The sequence below is a fragment of the Adelges cooleyi genome, unplaced genomic scaffold (genome assembly GCF_023614345.1).
Source record: "Adelges cooleyi isolate 19-005CV unplaced genomic scaffold, UGA_ACOO_1.1 ACOO_flye_CR_arks_rails_tigmint_CR_PRNA_21, whole genome shotgun sequence".
Lineage (NCBI taxonomy): Eukaryota > Metazoa > Arthropoda > Insecta > Hemiptera > Adelgidae > Adelges > Adelges cooleyi.
In genome coordinates, this window is record NW_026095871.1 from 12978025 (window position 1) to 12994178 (window position 16154).

Genomic DNA, 16154 nt, shown 5'->3' on the forward strand with positions numbered 1-16154 from the left:
GGGTCGAGCGCAATGTGCGCGGCGGCAACCGACAACCGTCCCGCCGAAAATCGATCGAAACGCGCGCTACGTATGTGGCCTCGTGTTGTGCGCGCGCGCTACATCAAAATTACTTTTATTGTTTATTGTTATTACATTATGTTATGTATTTTTGTGTCCCGTGTGTGTGTGTAGGTACTATATTATTCCTAACGAGTTATACGCGAGCGGCGTACAAGTACAACACCAATAATCACACAATATGGTCAATAATGACTATATAGTTAATTGTCCTATAAAATCAAATAAAGAAAAAATCTTAATCTACCTAAAATGTATTTTAAATAGTTTTTCGATTACGACGATGGCGTTTGTGATAATTCACACTCGTGGAATCGTGGAAATTAAAATAATATTATTAGGGGCATACATAAAAATAATGCCCGTTGAAAACAATTTAAAACTGTAGATTTTTCTTTAGATACTCACATCTATTATTTGCGAAACATTAAAAATAACTGATTTTATGGTTTCTGAATTAATTTAGACTCAACTTGCACGAACTGTGTTTATACTATATATTTTAGTGAATTGTAAAGTATTTAGTAATAAGTTCTAAAATTTAATAAGAATTAAACACCTCAATGTTTATCTTTTTATTAAAACACTTCAAATTTGTCACGCTTCAAATATACATAACTTCATTGAATTGTTAAATCATATTAAACCTTTCAGAAATCAAAGTCACTACCTATGTTTTTTATTTCGAAATACGTTAAAGTTATAACGCACGAGAAACATTAAATTACCTTCTAGCTATCAAATTAATTATATTATTTATAAATTATTGTAAAATTAGTTGAATTAAATCATTATTTTTTTTAATAATTAAGTTTAACAATAAATTTAAGAATAATTGTTTATTTTTATTTATTATTGTAATCTTACATGTTTTACATTAACTGATTACATTCTAGGATTCATTTTCTCAAAAATAAGCTGAAAACAGTTGATCCATAATCATATTTAAAAAATGGATAGTTGAAGAATCGCATAATACTATACCTTCGATAATTTATGTAACTTAAAATCATAATAGGGTCTCTCGGGGTTAAATCTATTTTCTTCAAAAGGTTACCCAAACTAAGTTACATAATTGAAGGTTCCCAGAAATTAATTATAGATATCGAAGAGAAGAGCCTAAATAAAATGCAGTTAATTTCACTGCAAATTGACGTTTAAAAGTTATAATAAAAAGTAATAACGCAGCCTGCGTGTACGAGTAGTTAATAAATAATACCTTATTATAAATCGAGGCATAAGTTATAAATAATAATTACATAATAATTGGCTCTACATCTCTTCACGTTTACTATGAACAATTGTATGATCTCAGCCCTAGTCCTAGTGCACACCAATTTAAAATGTACACCTAATAATTAATAATTATGCATGAAAGTATTATTATTTTAATATTATCTAATAAATATTAAACTACAACAAATAAATAGTACCTAATACTAATAATTTTTTTAGCAGTAAACATAAAATGGTCTTGACAGTCATACCTATAAATTATAATATTGAATATTAATATTATTTATTAGTTGCAAAAAACTATATAAATTATATAAACCAGTGGGAAATTCTAGAACTCGTCACTGTATTCATATTCGGAATGACTCACCAACGCATACGTCTATATACATTGGTTTCACATTCGGCTTGTTTAAATTTTGTAATAATAATATGCACTAGCTGTAAATAGTGTGGTGAGTAATGCCTTTATAAAATATGTAACCTGACCGGTTAATGAGTCTTACTTTTAATTGCACCGATTTACAACGTGTCCGACGTACGTTGGTCTATACTATTGACCGTACTTAAACCGTACATGTGATGATATATTAGTCATAGCCCATAGGTAACAACTATAATAATTCAACTACCATAGGTATATTATTATTGTATTATTCCACTCATTAGAACCTTCGACGTCACTCTGGTCTTCATCGTGACGTATTTGTGCTCACTGCGTTGTTTTCAAAATGCTATCTAATGTTTATATTACTATGAATGCAGTGGCGGCCTGGGTCAGAAGGCGAGAAGACGGCTGTTTTGGGTCTATTGAGCTCGTTAAATTCACTATTGCCACATAAACTAACCGATGAGAGTTGAATTTTATGTAATTAATGGACCAAATCGTATATCTGTGTGGACCGATTTTTAATTCACCCCAGTTCGCCTCTGTATGAACGTAGGTATTATGTAATATTAATTATTATCATTATTCATTGTGATAAGTCGACGGTTCCCACCATAAAGTATTGTTTTCACGCGTTATCAGTGTAAAAAAAAAACACAACATTTAATAATTAAGATTGTGTTGGTTAAATTCTTGCAAGGTTGAACGAAAAGTGAAAACCTCTTCGAGTCTCGTCGGTTCTTACTTCACTCAACTCAGAACAACCGAACCGCGTCGAGCCATCTACAACGTCCTAAAGACTTAAATCATCTTTTACATAACACCATTGACTAGACGTAGGTATCAGCACACACACAATACGTCATAATCATTTCACTTTTGGTTTCCAACTACAACAATTATTTATCATTATATTATATTTTGTGGACAGGTTGTTTTTAATTTTACATCTATGATATAAAGCTAATAGTTATTTCAAACCCCCCAACGTACATGATGGAGTCTACTTCGAAGACGAACACAGCGGAATCGTGCGCAATTGTCCGAGCCGCCACAGATAAGTTTTTTGGAGTCTTGCGTCAAGCACGGGATTTAGAAAGACAGGGCAAGTCCAATTTGGTAAGTTTTTTTGAACTCTCAATAATACAATTTCACTTATGACGATTTTTCGCTGTTGATTTCTACACTACAGGCTCTATTGGAATATGAAAAATGCTTGATTCTCATTGACGATGCTCTGTTGGTGCCCTTACCACGTCCAGCCGAACCAAATTCTGAATGGATAGCTGTCGAAAACATTCTTCAATATTTGCGAACGGAAAAGTAACAACGTTAACTGCTGTGCGTTGTAATGTAGATAATTATTGTCTAAACATTGCATTTTGTATGTTTAGGAAAGAGATTTTAAACAAAGTTATGGAATTACAAAGAGCTAGCGGTTCTGCTATGGTCGTAGAAAGACCAATAGAAAGCCCTCCGTCGTATCAGGAAACAATTCGGTCTGACGAAGAGCGTTCGTTAGCCTCTGATCTTCAACAGGACATTGACGTACCCGAACCGCCAGTGTCGTATAGTCAGCTGACATCAATGTTGACTGACTTGCAAACGGACATTGAACATCAATCTATGGCTACTGTAATTTTTAGCTGCAATGAATCTCAAGTATTTTTTATCCCTGCTAATGGACAGGTTACATCGCCATCAGAAAAATCTATCATAAAAATTTTTATGATTGAAGGTTAATATGAACATGAATAAAGTGTACCTACTAGACTCGCTGATAAACATTTATGCTACCCCTGAATCGTTTTTGTGTTCAAATGTCCTACTAGACAATTGATCATGTTTATTATTATCGATAGAAAAACCTTAATTAAATTAAAAACGATTGGTTAAAAATGCATATAAATACATTTTTAGAGATAGTGTATGAAGAAAAAATCATTGTAACAAATTTAAAAACTGAGAAAAGACTACAAATATATTATGTTAGTATTTATAAATTAAAAAAAATATCAATAAGTTTTGATGATTTTTAAAAAAATTATTTTTGCGGATAAATTCAAAGGAGATAATTTGGCTCTATAGAAATTAGCAGGAACCATTTAGAGTGTCTTAGGAGGCTGAAATTTTAAACATTTGTTCTTTTCAACACATAAAAACGATTCAGGGGTAGCCAAAAAAAATTGTTGTTTTTTGACAGTACTACTAGTAGTAATACTTACATTCTATATAGTATTGAGCTTTTTTTTTATTAATTGAATTTATAGGTGAAAATTATAAAAATAAAATTATTAAAATTTATAGGTGAAAAAAACACAGAACCACGTTGCTTTCTTTGCATAGAAGATATATACTATCCTCTTGTCGCCAATGTTTCGCCGTGTCTGCGCACCGATTATGGTGCATTTGTTTTTCCTGATCTCCAAACTACCGATACTTCTATAGGCGTGTTAGTTCCACCAGAGCATTTAGAATTGTTCACTGAAGTATTGGAAGATATTCTAAAAAAATCATTTAGAACAAATGATTCAGCTCGGGAACAAGGTCGTAAAATTTCAGCACATATCATTAAGGGAGCAATGTATATTTCGAGTGGCTTAGTAAAAGGTGCTGAAAAAACCACAGATTTCATCAACAATTCTACTCCTGGCCTATTGAACTACCTCCCACCATCTCAGAATGAAAGACGTGTTAACCACAAAATAGAACGTGGAGTTAGAGTGGCTAAAAATGTGACCTCCAAAGCTGCTAATGTTACCTGTTTTGTCGGTAAGTCCACTAAGTATGTTATATAAAACTATTGAAAGCATTTTTGTAGTTATACTATGAAATTCTAACAACATGACATATTATAGTTATAAAAAATATGTAGATATATATTTTTTTTTTATGAATTTAGCCGATAAGGTAGGATTAGCTTCATGTGCGCTCGGCAAATTTTTGGCTCCACATGTCCACAAAGGTGGCACGAAAATATTAACCGGTGTCTCTGGGATGAATTCAGATGTGGCGTCAAGACAAATGTCCAATGCTCTAGACATCGCAGCTGGTGCTATTGAAGGGTTGGGAATTGTTTATGATGGATTAGAACAATCTGGAATCATGTTGGGCACAAGCATTAGAGATAATACGGTCCTAATTGTTCGCCACAAGTATGAAAAAAAAAAATCTTCTAAAATAGTCATACTGTTATAATTATATATTTCATAGGTATGGTAATAATGTAGGTGGTGTAACTGAAGAGACATTAGACACAGTAGGACATGGTTTACGGTTTACGAGAAATATCGGAGATTTGAGACCAACAAATATAATCAGAAACACTGTGAAGCAGACCGGACACACTTTTATTGTTCCTGAAAACGATTGAACTATAAAAAGTCTTAAAATATATTATAACAAAATTATAAGTTAAATATTATAATAATATATTTTTAACAAACTTTGTTTTCTCTCATGTTACTTGGTTTTGTAATTTTTGTCTTATGTTTTAGCTCTTGTTATATTTTTTTTGGTTATTGTTGTTCTTTTTTTATGATTGATATGATGGCAAAATATTTTTTGTTTCCAGTTATATATTATATATTTTTGTTGTACGATTTAATAAATCGTATCTAAATATTTCTATACTATAGTCTAGTGGTGTCAAGTTATATACAGATTTGTATACTTGTTTTATTATTTTACAAAATATGTTCAGTATTAAATACTTCAATATTATAATTATATTCATACAAATTACAATGTTACATATTTTATAGTTAAAATAAAATGAGGTTTATTGGCTGTAGAATTCGTGAATAATCAAAATTATTGTTAACGTGTTTTGTTGATGAAAATTGAATTCATGTGTAGTTTATAAATTATATATTTTTGTTATACAATTTTTTATTATGTTAGACTCTATTTCTATACTATAGTCTAATGGTGTCAGGTTATGTACATATTTTTTATACTCGTTTTAATATTTTACAAAATATGTTAAGTATTAAATATTTCAATATTATAATTATATTCATAAAAATTTCAATGTTACATATTTTTATAGTTAAAATAAAATGAGGTTTATTGGCTGTGGAATTGGTGTATAATCAAAATTATTGTTAACGTGTTTGTTGATATAATCATGTGTATTTTGCACTTTAGTATTGGGTTAATTGTGAAGGTGTTCTATAATAGTTTAAACATTTTAGTATTAGCATAACTTTATGAGTTTCTAGGTCAAAAAATAAATTTATATTTTATAACAATAATTAAATTTAGTAAAAATAATTGAATATCATATTCATTTTTTAACACACATCAATTATCTGATAGATTGCATCAAACTTCAATAACCTTAAATTATTTTTGAATTTTTTGTCTCTTTACAGATTCTATAATCACATTTGTTGATTGTAAATAAAATAGCAGTGTAAGTGCATACTATGCACTTATAAATAAATTGATCACAACCAAAAATGGCTTTTGTCCATTATATTGTGTACATAGTAATAATGAATTTATTATAATATTTATATATATAATATGTATAATTTAATAGAATATAGGTATATTGTAATATTGTAGTATTTTAATTAGTTAATAAAATAAATATGGAATAATAACACTTATTTTTTAATTGTAAAATAAAAGTAATTGTATTATAGTTTTATAAAGTTTAAATCTTTTTTTTTTTTTACAATAAGTAGATATAACAAATAGCTTCTCTTATCCTATCATCTAAAGCGTACGGTTATTATATAAGAGAAGAGAGGACCAGGAAATTTTAATTTTTAATTTCAAATACACTTTTATTTATCCAGTAAATAGCCAGAAATAATGTTTGGAAGTGAGTGTTGAGCACAAAATAAGATAGCTGATAGATGAAAAGAAATTGGAAGTTGAAGTGGCTGAAATGAGAACGTAACACAGAGTAAGAAATTTGTAAGTTAAATAAAGAAATGTCAATGGATATGGATTTTGATCGAGATTTGTGGAGGGATCGAATTTGGCTGGCCAATCCTATTCTTGTAAAATAAGGCGAAGAAGAAGAGCTTACATTTAAATTTATTCTGAATTTTTATTTAAATTATTTTTTTTAATTTTTGGAAATGTGGCCTTAAATAAATGAATATAGGAGCCGAGTTAACACTTAACAATAGATTTTTGCTTACGGATTGTAGTAACGTTATGTATCACTGAAATTGAAAAGAACATGACCGGTACACATTATAAATTATAAATAAAATTGTTAAATAGGTACTTATACATTTATATTAATCATATAATAATGTAATATGCTCTCAATTCCATTTTTGCTGCGGATTTTCTCAGTTCACACGGGACGCAAAAAATAAAAAGGCGGTAAAAACGTTGATTAACAAAACACTTATCAACTATTTATTCGTGTTATCTTGCCAATTTCCATGATTCTATGCCCGTTACAAATTACAATAATATGAATAAATGTAATCCAAAAACCTATCTTTGCTAGATTTGGTTTCAGTGCTCTTCAATTACCAATAATTCTATAAATGATAATATTTGTCAGTTATTATTTATAATTTTTATGCCATTATGACCAAAGTGACATATAGGAGTTAATTGAAGAGTCCCTGATATTGTAAACGTCCGAAAGATGTTGATTAACGGTTCAATATCCATTCAGGATCAATCGATGCCGGTACAAAATCAAATCCGGCCTCTTCGTTCGTGTTTATTGAGTAAAAAGGTAAATGGAAATTATGTTCTGTGTATTAAAAATTCAATGTATCCAAATTGTATTAACTATAACGTGAAAAACTTGGAAGCAGTACACGCGAAATTCGCCAAAGAAGGAAAAATCACACTACGATTCAAACAGCCGAAGCATCAGATTTCGGTCAAAGCCGATGACACTAAAATGCTACTCATGTTTTTACGACAGCTCGAGGATATTATTAAGGGAAAAGATGTAAAAATCGGCACTCGCCTAATCCCTAATAAAGTACCCGCGAAAAAAGACGTCAACCGTTTTGATCCTGCAGCTCGTGAATTTAAAGCCGTTGACCGTTTCGATAGACGTGTTTTAAATATGAGACAGTTGAATTCGCTTATTTTAGAAAACTGTGTTCTACCTACTTTACCCGAACAAATTGGTGATCTACCAATTTCGTTTCTCAGCTTGGCGGGCAGTAAACTGGCTACTTCATCACAATATGATCAAGACATCTTTTGGGATTGGATGTCTAAAACTACTATTGGAAATACTTTGAAAAACCTCAACATTGATTCCGTAAATTTGACTATAGTGCCATTTGAGATAATGTTTTTGAGAAATCTTCAAAGTTTATCTTTAACAAAAAATAAATTGGTGAGTTTATTATAAATATAAAATTGATATTTGTTAATACTTGAAGTTATTTACTATACTGGACTGAAGTGAAGTAGTTTTTAAATTATTTATATAAAAATATTGAATATTTTGATTCTAGACACATTTGCCAGACTGTATTGGAGAACTAGATAAGTTGCACTCGCTCTCATTATCGGACAATAAGTTAAGATTTATGCCGGCCCGTTTATCTCTGAAGGAGTTCTTATTACTAGATCTTGCACAAAATAATTTTTTAAATTACCAACAAGACATTGACATTTTAGACAAGTTTCATGAAAATTGTAAAAATGTTGCAAGAGAATGGGGAACACCTTTGAGTTATAAGAATTTAGTGTCCCTCAGTATTTGCTCAATTATACGTGACCATGTTACCTTCAGTAGAAAAAATATACCTAGAACACTCTGGCACTTGTTTGATACAGTAGGTCGATGTGGGACGTGCAAAAAAATTGTGCCTTATGAATGTTTTACATCCTTAATTTATTTTCGTGACCCACAAGCAAGAGAATACAAATGTAGCATTTCTAAGACAATTCCATGGTTGCAATTACTGTGTTTTAAATGTGTTGTGCTATTATGAAACTTTGTTTAAGTATAATTTGTAAATAAAATTTCTTACCTTTTCTTTTAATGTGGAATTATTTTGTTTAACGTATAAGTTATCAACTAAAATGTAATTTTATAAATAAATGTTGATTTTTTTTATTATCAATTTTTATCTAATAATATATTTGAAAATTTAATCTTCGTATAGTGATTTTGTTTTAGTTTTTAATAAAACAAAAATAGAAGTATAAGTGTTACATTATTATTTGTCTTATTCCCATTCTAACATAGGCGGGTTTATCACAAGCATGAGAATTGAGAATGGTTCAATAACTAGAACGAGACTAACCAATTGATAGGTGGATTAAGTGAATTTGACGACTAGCTTAAGGTAAATATTGTAACTACTCAGGAGTCAAAAAATATATGCATCTCAAAGCTTCATTACAATGTTACCCTTAATTTTTTTTTATGCAATTTTTTGTAGAATGTTTGTCACCTGTAAAAAATTCATATTAATATTGTAAAATATAATTCTTAAGTCCACAGAAATACATAAAAAACTTCTTCAAGTAGAAAAAAACATGAATGTATAAATATTCCATTTTCAGCTAATCATAAAAAAAAAAAAATTAAACAACAATCAATATTTTATAAATTTATTTTTAAAAACCTTGTTTGAACTTTAACAAGCTGGCTCAATATAAAAAAAAATACATTTTAAAATAAAACAAATTAATTGATACTCTTTTAAGAATATGTTAACAATGAGGAACAAAATAAAATAAAATACTGTTATATGAATTTCATATCCAATAATGTTAAAGTGACTTTGTTGCCGTTTAACTAGTATAACAGTTTGAATGGTGTAACACAGATGTACTGCTAGCGTCTCTTAAAGTAGAACTTAAAGTATATGATTTAGTACAGTGTGGTAAGTCGGTAGATTTCAATGGACTCCATTCTCTACCCAGCCTATTTGATACAACCTAAAAATATTAATATATAGTAGTGTTTGAATGTTTTAAAGCCCTCACAGATTGAAATATTATGTAGATAGTTTTTAGATATAAACATTCTTCAGATATGAAGACATGGATACATCTTAAAAATTGCCCATAAGAAATAGTATTATAATATTTAACTAAAATAAATGAATATATACATACTGAAAAATATAATATATTATGTGAGACAAAAATAAAAAGGGACCTCATGTTGTAAAAATCAAATTTTGAGTTATCGGTTCTTCTAAGTTCTGAACAATTAGAGACCAGAATCGTTCTCCTATCTTAAAATTATCAGAGTTATATTTGTTCGAATTTTTTTTTTGAAAAATGAGTTTTTTGAGAAAAAAACGCTTTACATTTTTGAAATATTGCCAACTTATTATTTTACATGCTTGATGAATGAAACCAAAAATTAAAATTAAGGTGCCCTTAAGCCGATAACAATTTTTTTTTTATAAATATGTTTTCAGCCCTGATCAAAGCCCTGTTTTTGGCCTCTCTTGCAATTTGGAGTCTCGAGACTACAAAAAAAAGAAGCCCCTTTTCCTTTTACACCTCACATATATAGAAATAGTATTATAGTATTGAATAAAAATACATAAATATTAATTAGTACATTTATATTATAATCACCTTTTTAATTTTAGAAAGTTTAATTTTGTTCCATGGCCTATCAAGACAAATATCACTTTCCATAATATTGAAGCATTCCAAATTTCTTCCCCTCAATCTAGACATCACACAAATGTCTAATGGATCCATAAAATACCCTAGAATTAAAAAAGCTACTTTAAATACTAACTACATATTATACAGTCAGAGTTTATTCAAATAATTGTTTAATTAAATTATTAGAAAATTTTTTTAAAAAATATATATTATTTTTAATCGATGCAGTATTAAGTAAAAAAAGTTTTGCACAGGCTGTGTGACAAAATATTAATTTTGATAGCCAAATCGTTAAGTTTTTGTTTCTTTAAAAAATTGTAATTGTCAACTTTATTTTACTATACATTTTCGGCTATCATTGTATAGCAGCTGTTTTACAGTAAATGGCCAGAAGCTTTAGCTAGCATTGCAAAACATTTTTTTTTTTTGAGGAAGTAAAAAAAAAATTGTTTTTGTTACATTGTACAATAGTAGCTCAAAAATGCATGTTTTTTTTTATGCGGTTTAAAACAATGTTTTAATGAAATTAAAAAAATTGTTATTTAATTTTTTCTTTTAGTCATGAATATACCAATCACAGTGAGTTCAGAGAGTTGAGTGCAATGCGCTAATAGTGGTAAAAGAGGATTCATATCCTCATCTATTTCAATGTTAATCTCATCAATGTTTTCTACAGGTTCAAATGGACCTTCCATCAAACAAGCTGGATTGGTAGTACCATGCCCATCTACCCACGTCAAAGAACGCATAGTATTTCTATAATGTTGTAGGATATAATGTATTACTTGAATATTCATCTAAAAGTTAAATAAAATGTTATTAAAACAATTTTTGTTACAACTTTAAGTATTTAGTAATGGTAATAAGTAAATCTAACGAGACTGAAGATAGATTTGCGAATTAGTCATAAATGTCCAAACCCCAAGAAACTATAGGTACATTTGGAAATAATTTTAAAATCGACAAGACCTTTTAATAAACTCGATATCTAATAAAATGCAAAATAATATAATATAATAATCAATAATTATATTATATAACAGGTATCTATTAAAAATTTGTTATCATGTGAAGCACATGACAAGAGACCAGTAAATAACCAGTTTACTGGTCCAAATGTACCTATAGTTTCTTGGGGTTTGGACATTTATGACTAATTCGCAAATCTATCTTCAGTCTCGTTAGATTTACTTATTACAGTAATACATAGTTTAACAAAATGTATAAAACAATTTTTTTGACTTTTTAAAACATACCATACAACAGAAGAGCACTTTAAGTTGTATTAGTGGAATAGATGGTCTGAATATTTTAGTATGCAAATGCTGGATAACTTCTAGACAATTTATAATTGTCAACTTAACTTCAACGTCTGGACTAAAACAACATATTTTTCATTTTTATTAATTAAATAACATTTTATTGGAAATAATTATTGTTAAATAACAACTTCATTTTTCAACTAAATAATTTATTAACTAATTCTCAGTTAAATTTCAAGTTTTTATGAACTATAGAAATTAAGCGAGAACAATAAAGGTTAATAAAATGTTAAAGAGTATATTTTAGGTGTTTGATAATGGAATTAGAAAAAGTAAAAGAATTTTAATAGGCAAATAAAATAGATAAAAAATTATGGGGAACGTATAAAATGCCCATGTCTTTAAAGTTATTTTATATAGTATTAAAAAATTATATTTTTAAAAAACTGGTCAAATACAAATAGTATAACCATATTACCAATTGTTTTTAAAGTCTACCCAAAATTCGTCAGACAATTCAGTCACTGGATCTTCATGAACGTGTAGAACTAACGATCTTAACTTATGCATTGAACTCATGGCTGGAAATAGTTGGCAGGTAAACTGATTGTAGTCAATACTCAATATCTAAAATATTATAACACAATATTTAAAAATTCTTGTTTTAATCATATTGTTTTCTAAGAAATACTTACTTTCAAGTTGGATAAGGATATGAAACTATCGAATGGATCGCATACTACAGATTCATTTAACGTCAATACATATTCTCCAAAATTCCCAACTCTTACTCCGGCAGATGCAAGCTCTAATCGACACATTGTACGGTGGCTGTTCTGAGATAATCTTAACATTAGTTCACGCCATTTGTTAAAAAGAACACCACTATAACTGAATCCTTCCAAAGACATTGTTGTAGATATTAATTTTACAATTTTCAACTCTAGGGATAAGAATGAAATGACGAGATCTTCAGTTTTATCGCTGAAAATATAACGTTAAATTAAGCGATACATTAAAAAAAAAAAAAATTAAGCAAACACTTACTCTTCACTAAGTACAGTATCACAATAAATGGACTCAATATCTAAATTTTTCAGTAATCCGTTGTTTAAACTTTTTATAACTGATATGACTAGTTTAACACACAGCTCACTACGAGTATCAAAACATAATCTCAAGTTCCTCACCAAAGGTATTATATGGCAGTTTAGATAATCAATGCGGTTGTCAATTATACATTTATCACTCTTGGGAACTATCAAAATAGTGAAATTAGTCCAAAATGCAGAATGGTAAAGAGCTTTTCTCCAACTCTTGCAAGTAGAAGATGCTGTTTTTCGTTCATTATGAGTCAGCTTTTTAAATATTAAATTCAATACAGTACAAGGCATATTGTTCCATGGACTAAATGGCTCAATATCCTCTTTGTTAGGTGCCACTGGTGACTTGGCCTAATATAAATATACAAATATTAATATATTAGTAAAATTAATGTTATGCATACATGATTTTTATCATCATATATTTATTTTACTTTTTTGTAAAATGTAACCATATTTTTATCAATGTATTTTTCAACGTCTTCAATTGCTTTTATAAAATCGGCGGTTTTGTAGTTTTGCTTATATTCATGTTCATACTTGAAATACGGCTTAATTAAATTGTTTTTAATCCAAGCACTATAAACATGTAATTTTATCAAAAATATATAAAATTATTGTTCAACCTTTCATACATTTTTACCTTTTTATACATACAGTGGTGTATTTACAATTTTCTTCTAGAGGGTGATATGTAAAAAACATTGCCCCCTAACCCCCTTATATAATTCTTGTTATCCTAATGGCCAGACCAAAACACGTGAACCATGCTTTTTGCTTTATATACAATGTAAGAAATTGTTTGTAATAGGGTTGGGACTAATATTTGGATTTTGCGGATATCCGGATAATTCGGATACAGATATCCGAAATCCGGATAATTTCGGATATCAAATAATATTTCCAATTATCTTTAGAACCAAAACTATCCGAATAGTTAAAAATTATCCGGATAGTTTCGGATATTCATTTAATTTTTAACCAGCCGAATATATTTTTTTGAGTACTCAAATTTATGTATTTTTTGAAACTTTCACGGGTTGAAATATCACGTGGATGATTTTCGGATATATCCGTGTCAGTGGTTATTAACCGGCAGCGGAACAGTCGTGACAACCCTGAGGATGGACTCTGCAAAGAGTCCGAATAGTCGGTTAATAACCACTGACACGGATATATCTAAAAATCATTCATGTGATAGTAAAATTTAATTAGGTGTCATTATTTTATTATTCGGTATGTTTAAAAACACTATATATTATTAAGATATATTTGTCTTATAAAAATTAAATGAATATCCGAAACTATCCGGATTTCGGATATCCGTATCCGAATTATCCGGATAATTCAGATATCCAAATAACCGGATAGGCCCAACCCTAGTTTGTAACATACAGTTTGTTTGTTTTTAAGTTACAAAAAGACAAAATGTATTTTAAGCACATTTTAAAAAGTTTGCTTTTTATCAAAACATGTTTGTATAAAATATCTAAAAAAAATATTTAAAATATAGATTGCCTTACATTTATTTATTAAATATAATATAATAAAATGTTAAATGTTTTATAGCAGTTTGCCCAAATTGCCTATGTTATCAGTAATATTTGTATGGTTATAACATTTATATTAAATTTAAAAATTCTGGGGCAGTCAATATCATTCTGCTAACCTCTAGTAAATATGCCACTGAATACATAATACACTTATTATAGTTCAGGAAATAAAGCACTATCACCAGAAAAAAAAATTCCCAAAGTCTTGAAATTTGGTTTAATTGTTTAATAAAATTGAATAAGTAATAAAATAAGTATAGTGTATCATAAGACTGAGAGTTAAACCAAATTTCAAAACTATGGGTATTTTTCAAACATGGGAAAAATGTTGATGCTTTTTTCTTGGACTGTTAACAATGGCGCTGAAGTCGATGTTGTGTTTTGGCCAACGCCAGACTTCTTTGATTACATTTAACTGATAGCCTTATAATTTTTACACTTATTTAGTTATAATTATGTTAAAAAAAAAAAAAAAATTATAACAGACAATTTGTTGCTCTATTACATTTTTGAACCTTCAGAGCCACTGCAGTCTGCACTAATCAAATTATATTATTAAAAGAAACTTACTAATCTGCACTTCCAAAAAAATACACACATTTTTTACCTTCGCCATTTTTTCCTTTTAAGATGTCAGGTGGCTCAGAAATCTATAACCATGATACAATACTATCATTAGTATACTGCTAAATTTTAGTGTTAGTGTTTAATTTTAAATAAAATAGGTACTTACAAGTCCAGGCCACGGAGGAAAACCTTTCATCTTTGCCCTGAAATTAATATTTACGTTAAGAAATCATACATTATATCGTAGAAAAGTAGCCTTTTTAATAATGATATTTTTTTATTTATAGTTTGCAATTTAAATTTTACACATGATTTATTATTTATTATTTTATAATAGTAAGTAATCGGTTTTTACACAGATTCTTAGGAATGGCAAGACCATATAAAATGTCTAACGATACCAATAAATAATATTAATAAGTATCATCATAAAATAAAATGTAGCAATGCCTTTACAATCATTATTATTAACTTAATTAGTTGATTTCACAAATCATTTAATAGTAATGAAAAAGTCTATTAATGTTTACTAATGAAATTGAACAAATATTACGTTTGATACATTATACTGATAATTAATAAGTAATTCAGAGGCTTTTGCAATTTATAGAATTTAAAACCCCATGTTATCAGTATTAGAAAAGTTGGGTTGCTATTATTAGAACGTTTTGTTTAACGCTACGTCAATAATGCTAATTTTCATTACAAAACTCTTAATGGCCAAAATTGGACTTAAGCTGTTGTGATTTATAAATTAGTATACAAATTAGATATTAATGATTGAATGAATTAACTTATTGCTTCATAGAACAAAAGCAATATGTAATTTGTTTTATTTAAAAAATATGCAATACTAAATATTTTAAATGAAATAATGATCAAGTTTGAGAGTCGACATCGTAACAAATGATAGTACTTACCTCGGGCTTGAAAATAATAAATAACAAGGACTTTTCCTTACTTGTTTTCATTATGGAAACGTTTTGGTTATTTAAATGTTATTTTAACGTTTCAATAATGAAAAAAAACCCATTATATTCCAAGCCGTGATCTTACCAAACTAAATCTCCAATATTGAAGTTGGACATTTTAATACTTTTTTAGCACACTAACAGTGTTTAAACATCCAAGACGTAGAAAGGCCTCCGAGTTTTAAATTATGAAGTTGTAGCTTAAAAAAAAAACGGATAATACATTTTACTATTTATTTATCTTGCTATATATTATACTTACATAAATTGGACTACCTAATAATAACACCATTAATTACACACTTGTTATAGTTTAATTGCAAAATATAAAGTATGATTTGACTAATTACCACAAACTAAGATTAACTAAGATTTTGACATATTATTTTGTCAAATTTAATTTTCGTTACTATTTATCAGAATCCAAT

The 16154-nt window shown here is 28.5% G+C and overlaps 3 protein-coding genes across 7 annotated transcripts; 2 read left to right on the forward strand and 1 right to left on the reverse strand.

Moving 5' to 3' along the window:
* Nucleotides 1-1980: 1980 nt before the first annotated feature.
* Nucleotides 1981-5999, forward strand: LOC126834703 (protein spartin). 4 transcript variants are annotated; one of them, XM_050566814.1, is made up of 8 exons: nucleotides 1981-2236; nucleotides 2385-2524; nucleotides 2616-2803; nucleotides 2877-3007; nucleotides 3079-3422; nucleotides 3992-4456; nucleotides 4587-4839; nucleotides 4898-5999. In XM_050566814.1, the coding sequence occupies exons 3-8, from the start codon at nucleotides 2678-2680 to the stop codon at nucleotides 5055-5057; spliced, it is 1479 nt and encodes a 492-aa protein (XP_050422771.1). In that variant the 5' UTR covers nucleotides 1981-2236; nucleotides 2385-2524; nucleotides 2616-2677; the 3' UTR covers nucleotides 5058-5999. The 4 variants fall into 4 exon arrangements, with proteins under 4 accessions (XP_050422771.1, XP_050422770.1, XP_050422769.1 ...); XM_050566813.1 differs by having other exon boundaries at nucleotides 1982-2240; nucleotides 2385-2520; nucleotides 4898-5998; XM_050566812.1 differs by having other exon boundaries at nucleotides 1982-2236; nucleotides 2385-2520; nucleotides 4898-5998.
* A 1113-nt stretch (nucleotides 6000-7112) lies between these two features.
* LOC126834705 (uncharacterized) lies at nucleotides 7113-8709 on the forward strand. The gene is made up of 2 exons (XM_050566816.1): nucleotides 7113-8021; nucleotides 8143-8709. The coding sequence occupies exons 1-2, from the start codon at nucleotides 7308-7310 to the stop codon at nucleotides 8623-8625; spliced, it is 1197 nt and encodes a 398-aa protein (XP_050422773.1). The 5' UTR covers nucleotides 7113-7307; the 3' UTR covers nucleotides 8626-8709.
* A 561-nt stretch (nucleotides 8710-9270) lies between these two features.
* LOC126834998 (uncharacterized) lies at nucleotides 9271-16121 on the reverse strand. Of its 2 annotated transcripts, XM_050567263.1 has the most exons (12): nucleotides 15989-16121; nucleotides 15812-15926; nucleotides 14922-14958; nucleotides 14759-14838; nucleotides 13070-13214; nucleotides 12580-12986; nucleotides 12228-12516; nucleotides 12011-12159; nucleotides 11527-11647; nucleotides 10842-11067; nucleotides 10235-10371; nucleotides 9271-9580 (listed from the first exon to the last, which is right to left on the reverse strand). In XM_050567263.1, exons 2-12 carry the CDS (start codon nucleotides 15841-15843, stop codon nucleotides 9434-9436), a joined length of 1770 nt encoding a protein of 589 aa, XP_050423220.1. In that variant the 5' UTR covers nucleotides 15844-15926; nucleotides 15989-16121; the 3' UTR covers nucleotides 9271-9433. The 2 variants fall into 2 exon arrangements, with proteins under 2 accessions (XP_050423220.1, XP_050423221.1); XM_050567264.1 differs by lacking the exon at nucleotides 9271-9580 and having other exon boundaries at nucleotides 10241-10371; nucleotides 10849-11067.
* Between the last annotated feature and the right edge of the window lie 33 nt (nucleotides 16122-16154).